Genomic DNA, 7,500 nt, shown 5'->3' with positions numbered 1-7,500 from the left:
ATTTCACCCACATCCACATTTTCCTACCTCTCCCCCTTTCATGCACCCCCACACCTCCTCCTCCTCCTCCTCCTCCTCCTCCTCCTCCTCTTCCTCCTCCTCCTCCTCCTCCTCCTCCTCCTCCTCCTCCTCCTCCAACCTTTCGCCTGATTCATTTGTCCCTTTCTGCCTTCCCCTTCAATCAACCTATAATTTCCCCTCTCACAATTCTCGACTGATTTTTGTTCCCTTCTACCATCTCCCTCTCTCCCCATCGATCTCTCCCCTTCTCCCCCTCTGTCCCTCTCTTTCTCCCTCTCTCTCGTTCTCTCTCCAGCCCTGGTTGGTTTCCCCCGCCCCTGCTGCAGGTTCTTACCTATCTCTTTGGCACAGATGTAGTGGTATCTGCGACTGCAGCCTCCCCAGCAGCAGCTGAGGGATGCCCCTACGATCTGGCACTTGTAACAGTTCTGGTGGGAGTCAGGCGATTGTAGAGTAGTCCAGGACATCCCAGAAAGGTCCAAATATCGATAAAAAAAATAATTGTAAAATTAACCGAAAGAGAGATAGATAAAGAGAAAGAGAGAGAAAGGAGTACGCAAAGAGGAGCAAAAACATATTTTGCATGATGAGTCATTTTGAGCTTGTCATTATGCAAATGAATATTCTTATAACAGAATACTGCTTGATTATGTTTGATGTGTTATGGTGCGGTGGTGGTGTTGTTGGTGGGGGACTGGTTTATCTTACCGTTTGTGTAGAAGCTCTCGCAGCCTCTGTAAGTCCATACAGACGCCCGGCCACCATGATGACACCTCTGGTCCAAATGGTGCAGTTCTCATGGGCCCAGTGCTCGTTGGCCTCCGCCTCTTCACGTAGCCTCTGGAATGACCCAACCCCACTAAGACCACTGGTGCCGGCCACCTGGTGGCTGGTCGCTCCCGTAGCCTGCCCCCTTTCCATGTCCTTCAGCTGCTTTATCCTCCTGAACCTCTCACGGAGCGTGAGTCTCCGTGGACCGACCTCTGGTCCTGATCTCTCTAAGGTTCCCTCAGGACGTCTGTGGCGCCAGTGGTGTTGTCCAGCGCTACTACTACGGCTACTGCTAATACCCCCTCCGGTAGACCCTTCCGCGCTAACCTCCTTCTCAGTGCCACAGTCTGGGTCACTTGTAGACGAGCTGGACGGTTCCTCAGCGATGCTGCTGTTGTTGTTGTTGTTGTTGTTGTTGTTGTTGTTGCTATTGTTGTTGTTGCTACTGTCCTCGGTCTTCTCCGGGACTCCCCTGAACCCTCCTATGCGTCTGCTTGAGAGGATTTTACGTGGCATGCTGTCCTCCGTGTAGTATGGGCCACATAGATCCCCCAGGTCTCTGTAATTTGATGAATTTCCGCACAGGCAACATGTAAGACACCTGTCGATGAGGGTCCTGTTCACTAATGGACCTTGGAGCATTGCCATGCTGTGTGGAACTACTTTTGCCGCCGTGATGGGATTCTTCATTTTAGCCAGGCGCTTTTTCTTAAATCGTATAATAGGCGTTGCTTCCTCGAGGCTATTAATGATTGCACACCAAGAGGAAAAATCTCTAGAGTTGTTGATACGCACGTGTGGATGGAAGCAGGGGTTAATTTCCTCTTGTACAGGTTTACGCCTGATCCTTTTCATTGAAATATTCTCTGTTCGTCTTTCGGATACTGTTACTACAGGTCCAGGACCTGCGATACATTGGTGGGTTTTTCCCTCCTCCTCAGTTTCCCTCGTTACCTTTTCCCTCTTTTCTTTTTCTAGTTTCTCTCTCTCCTCTTTTTCTGTCTGTTCACATTCGGCCGCCCTCACCACTGCTTCAATTACTTCCATGGCGTCTTTCATGCCTGGCTTTGGCCCTGGCTTTTTGTGGACCTTCCCAGGCTTACTGGAGATAGGCTCTGGTGGGGCCTTCCCTCGTTTCTTGTGGCTGGGGTTTGCCCAGGGTTTCCTTCCTCTCTTGGGCTTTTTGAGGGGCTCTGTGGTGGTGACCTCGCTGGGTGTGATCATCGTATCGGGGCCAATTGGAACCGGAACAAAGGGCTCTGTAGGTTTTGGCACTGCCTTTATTTCTCTCTCCTCCTCTGTGGGTGGTGGTGGGGGTGGTGGATCTACAACCTCAGCACTTGTCTCCTCCACTTCCTCCCCGTCCTCCGCCGAGGCCTGGCCTTTCCTGCGCTTCCTCTTCTGCTTCAGGTGCATCTCGTGGTTGTTCTTAATGGCTCTCTGTTTCGCCAGGCGCTGCGTAGTGACTATTAGGCTCCCGGCTTCCATGTTTATCACAGAGGCGTCTGTGCTTTCCACCAAAGCCCATCTCTTCCTCTTGGTTCTGGCAGGCTTGGTGGCTAACGCGGGTACCCCCGCTGAGGGCTCCTGCAGCCACTCTCTCTGGGCCCCTGTGTCTGCTGAGCCCCAAACCCTGTCACTCACCTCGTTAACTAGTATCCCTTGACTCTCTATTTGTTCCTCCCCACACTTCTCTTCTGGGTCAGAATTATCCGGTCTCAATTCCTCCGGTCTCAATTCCTCCGGTATCAACAACACATTTCTCACATCTTGTCTTATACCCTCAGATGTGGACTCATCCCGTTTTAACTCTTGCCTCTCCTCTTTCTGAGTTATTTCTTTATCTACTCCAACCTCCTTTTCACTGAAATTCTTGTGACTCACTTCACTGGTTTTCAACGGTCCTTCAACCATCTTATTAACATCTATCAGAGACGTCTCTGTGCTGTCTATTGCCAACATCTCACTCTCTCCCAAGCCATGTTGAGACGAGACCTTGGATGTTGGATCCTCAATAAGAGTGCTTTCGATATGTGCCATTAGATAGTGTTTCTTAGAGCTGGGAGAAGAAATTTTCTGCACCATTGCCTCATATTTCTGGCCCCTACCTTTGCGTGGCGGTAGGACCTTTGTCTTTGTTCGGCATTGGGGAACCACTGGGGGCACGTCAATTATGGTGTCACTGTCAACTAAAGGTGGAGTTATTTCTTTGGTCTGGGGAATATTCAAACTCAAGGTTTTCTTCGGCGGCCCTCGCTTTCTTTTAGACCCCCTGACAACCTTTACCTTGGGTTCATTTGGAGCCAGTTCCAATATGGTGGATTCAAATTGTGGTGGTTTTGGTTTGGGTTTTGGGCCTCTCTTTTTCTTGATCGCCGTTGAGGGGGGTTCAGGGCAGGCTTTTCTTTTTAGACAAGCTAGCATTCTTTCATCAGGCACAGTATCGTGGTGAGGTGGAGTGAGCTGGCCAGGTGTAGATATTAAGATATTTTTGTTGTTTTCATCTGCCATGGGGATGAAAGATTCCAGATTCTGTTCAATACTGTTGAGCTCTTCAATGTTAAGCGAATCACTGGTTTTTATTTCTGTCTGACCTTGTGCAACAATGTGTTCCTCTAGAACTGTTACTTTCTCCTTTAAAGGTTTTTCTATGGCAGGCTTTCTGGATCTTAAAACCATATTTTTAGTATCTTTCCCTAAAACTTTTGTGTTATCATTGTCTTGTTTAGATGCATTTCTATCCAGGTTTGTTGGAAGCATGGTCGCTTTAAGATTATTTTTGCCATTAGATGGCAGTGTCACTTCTTCCTTTTGTATTATCTTTGCCTTAGATACAGAGCCCTTAGGACGACCCACTGTAGCCTTAATTGTTACAGCATCATTAGGGGGTAAAGCCTCTGCTGAATTCAGTAGCGGTTTAGGGCCCAGTTTTGTACCAAGCTTTAGTGCTGGTTTGGATCCAGTTTTAGACCCAGGTTTGGGCCCTGTTTTTTTTTTAACTGGTGACTCTACTTCAAGGGACAGATCGGGTGGAATTGGCTCAGGTTTGAATACAGGTTCTTGAGCAAGTTTAGGACCAGGCTTTGGTCCTGGTTTAGTTCTAGGCTTTGCAGAAGGTTTAGGACCTGACTTTGATCCTGCTTTGGCTCCTGTCTTTGCTCCTGATTTTGGACCTAGTTTGGACTCTGGTTTTAAACATGGTTTAGGCCCTGGTTTTCTCTTTGCGTTGGGCTCAATTTTTGTGGCAATATCTGGTGCATTAAAGGAGCGAGTGCACATTCTAGAACGGAAGCCTTCAGCTAATGATTTGGGTGTCTGGCTCAAAATAGATTCTTGGTGCGCTAAGTCCATTTGATCTGAGAACAAAACAGTTTTGCTCGGGGCTATGCAGAGTTTTTTTTCCGGCAAGGGAGCTGCTTCATCCTCCTTCTCCTCTTCTCTCTCCAAGCTCAGCTGGCGTCTGATTCCAACCCCTGACTGCATGACTCTTCTGCTCCTGGCATGTTTACGTCCGAATGCCCGTGGCTGGGCAGATGGGGTGACGGGCTCGGCCTTGGCGGAGGGGGTCACAGCACTGGGGCAGCTGATGCCTGGTTCCATGTCTTCATCCCCTTTCTTCGGGGAAGGTGGAGTGTCTGCCCAGGAGGGGGCTGGTGGAAGGATTGACTTCCCAGGCAGCTGGGGGGAGTCAGGCTCCAGAACCCTGGAATCGCTGTGGTCAATATGATCCCTGCTTTGTGCATTGTCATTTAGAACCGAGAAAACAGGCATTGCAGACTGAGGTTGAGGAACAGTGTCACCGATAGCTGTCTCTCTTTCCGAAACATCCGTTGCTGTTACTGCTGTTGATGCTGAATCTCGGTGGGTAGCTGTCCCCATAGGGTCTGCATCAGTGTGGGTATCAGTGAGCTTTGACCTGCTGCAGGCATCGCCATAAGGTACCTCTGGCCCCTCGCGATAATGTATGTTTCCCTCAGTCGATGGCTGGCTCATGACCCTCCCCTCCTCCATGTCGTCACTAACCTCTGCCGAAACAGGAGGGGAAAGATGTTGCTGCAGCTGTGGTTGTTCCTCCTGTCCTCCCTCATTGGCCTCATCTTCAACCACGTCCTCATCTCTGCTCTCTTTCTTTTCTTCGTTGACTCCATCCAAGGCCTCGCCATTGGGAGATAGCGAGTTGCTTTCCGAACTGTCATCCTTCTCTGTGTAGTATTGATTCCTTTCAAGGTCACCCCTTGAAATGAATGGGGATGTTTTCAGCGAGCTCTCTGATGCAGTTGGGGACTCAGACTTGAAGGCGTCCAATTTCATATCTCGCTCTATTTGTCCTTTTTGACCAGAGTCAGAGAGAGCAGCCGGAGATTGCTCAACAAAATCTCTTGAATCAGGGTCATATTTATGCTGAATTCCTTGGTACACTGTCTCATCATAGCAGAAGCTTTTCTCTGTCATGCCTTTGTTGATTTTAGTGAAGAGGGCTGGACCCTTCTCATCCTCTGACCATTTGTCTAGCTTCTCATCAACAGAACTGTCCTTTAGGTCGGGAGTCTGTTGCAGTGTCACTTCCTCTTCTTCAGCCTGCTTCTCTGTCCATGCCGATTCTTCAAAGTTTTCTTTAACATGTTCACTTATTCGTTGTATATCTGGAGGGGAGTCCCTCTCTTGTTTCAAAGGACTATGGATACTCATGCAGGTAGGAGACCTATCATCCCCTACACTCTTTGCTGGAGTACTTATGCCATCACTTCCCTGCCCTGATTGATACCTAGGATCCGGGGTAAGGTTTTGGAGACCAGAGTCCCCAGACCTGGTGGACATATCATCTGGGGATGTCATGGAACATGAGGAGCCTGTGTCATGGCTGAGTTGAGTGTTGTTGGGTGGCTGTGCTGGACTCCTGCCCTGGCTGCAGTAGTAGTAGCCCCTTTCCAGTTGCTCATCACTGCTACTTGAGTAGCCTCCTTCATGTAACTCCATGGGTAGTGGCTGTTGTTGAGGCGTGGAGTATGAGTCTTGCATCGGGCCTCCACCAACCCCACCAACGCCACCACCATCTGGATATGTGAGGCTTTTATAGTCCTCCCCCTTCTTAGATGAACCTACACTGCCAACACTGCTGTTACTTCCACCACTGCTACGCTTGCTGCCTTTCTTGTTGGCCACCAGGGCCTCTGACAGCAGCAGCTGTTGGACATTGTTGGAGATGTTCTCAACCTGAGAGGTGAGGGCGTTCAGGCTCCACAGGCTGGGGTTCGAGAGCAGCTTCTCTGAAAATCGTTCCTTCATGGTGGGGCCTTGTGAGGTGGTGGTGTAACTTTGTGATGCCACTTGGGGCACGTTTGGGGAGGGATGTGAGCGTGGGGGCATTAGCATGGTGGCGCTGCTACCTTGGTCCTGCATGGCTGCTGAGGAGGACGAAGAGGATGAAGCTGCCCCGGGGGTCATGGGAGGTTGGCCGTACTGAAAAGACTCTGGATTGGTCATTAGTGGGGAGGGGGTGGAGCTATAGGATGGCGAACGGCCTACAGAGCGTGCTGGAGAGTGACTAGAGGAGGGGCTGCATGTTTGATAATACTGCTCAGGGGATCTGACAGACAGCTCTGACAGACAGTAGTTTTGCTGGGGTTGGCCGTAGTATTTAGAATGAGACTCCTGTGTACTTGGCATAGCCTGTAGCGGTGGCTGGGACTCATAGACTCTAGAGGGAGGCTGCTGGTAGCCGTAACTGTTTTGGCTTGGTCTGTAGCCTGCCTGTTTCAGACTTGGGTGACTACTCATTTGTCTGCTATACTGTGAATTGGAAGGCATGTTGTAGCCTTTGTAACAGTGGGGCATAGGGCTGCACTTCTCCATGTATGGGGAAGGAGAGGGGGAGTGCTGTGGGTAGTGCAGGTGGCTCTGTGGGTACATGAGTGAAGAAGGGGCTGGGTTAGAGGGGTGGGTCTGGTGGTGGGGGCTTGTGTAGACAGGGTTGGAAGGCTGGTGGCACTGGCCTTGGGAGTGGCCCAGCATGTTCTGCTCCATGTACTGGGAGGAGCCAGGGGTAGGGGGCACGCCGGGCTCCATACGGCCCACCAACTCCTGCTCATACTGGGTTAGCTGGCCTGGGTCTTCCCACTTCTGCTGGATTTGGCCCTCGGCCATATACTGGGCTGAATAACTCCCGGGGCCGAGGTGGTTGCTGTAGCCGGAAGGGCCCTGTAGGTGTTGGCTGGGTGGCGGGGGAGGCACTTTGCTTCCCCTGTAGGGCTTCTTTGCCTGAGGGGGCACTGAGCCAACATTTCCACCTCCATTTCCAGCACTGTTGCCTGGATAGCCGGGGTAGGTCTGCTGGCTGTAACAGTCCTTTTGTGCTCCCCCACTTCCTGGGGCTCCGGAGGAGGGCATGCCCGTGGGGGTAGCCAGGGGGTGAGCCTCGTAGCCGGGGCGGGTGTGTTGTTGCTGTCCGGTGCCTGGGCCAGGGTGTGGACCGGGTCCTGGGTGTGGGTGCTGGGGATGGGGGTGGTGAGGGTGTTGTCGGTAGGTCTCCAGACGGGATAGCTCCTGAGGCTCCGGCTGGTAGCAGCCTGGGTTTGTGTGGTAGCCCCCACTGCGCTCACTGAAGGACTGCATGGCTCTCTTTCTCTCCGTCTGTGGCAGTAGCAGGGGGGGAAGGGGAAGGTGGGTCGGAGAGAGGGGGTGGGGGGGGGGGGGGGGGGGGGGGGGGGG

General features: G+C 51.5%; 1 protein-coding gene across 1 annotated transcript in view; it reads right to left on the bottom strand.

The window, feature by feature from the left end:
• rai1 (retinoic acid induced 1) overlaps positions 1-7,456 on the bottom strand; it is a 14,642-nt gene extending 7,186 nt beyond the window's left edge. The window contains exons 1-2 of the mRNA XM_030375371.1: positions 730-7,456; positions 356-449 (exon numbers count right to left, since the gene is read on the bottom strand). Coding sequence (XP_030231231.1) covers positions 356-449; positions 730-7,404 — 6,769 coding nt within the window. The 5' untranslated portion in view covers positions 7,405-7,456. The remainder of the gene's footprint in view (positions 1-355; positions 450-729) is intronic.
• Between the last annotated feature and the right edge of the window lie 44 nt (positions 7,457-7,500).

This window comes from Gadus morhua, chromosome 2, assembly GCF_902167405.1.
Source record: "Gadus morhua chromosome 2, gadMor3.0, whole genome shotgun sequence".
NCBI lineage: Eukaryota > Metazoa > Chordata > Actinopteri > Gadiformes > Gadidae > Gadus > Gadus morhua.
This window is presented reverse-complemented; position numbering and strand designations above follow the sequence as displayed.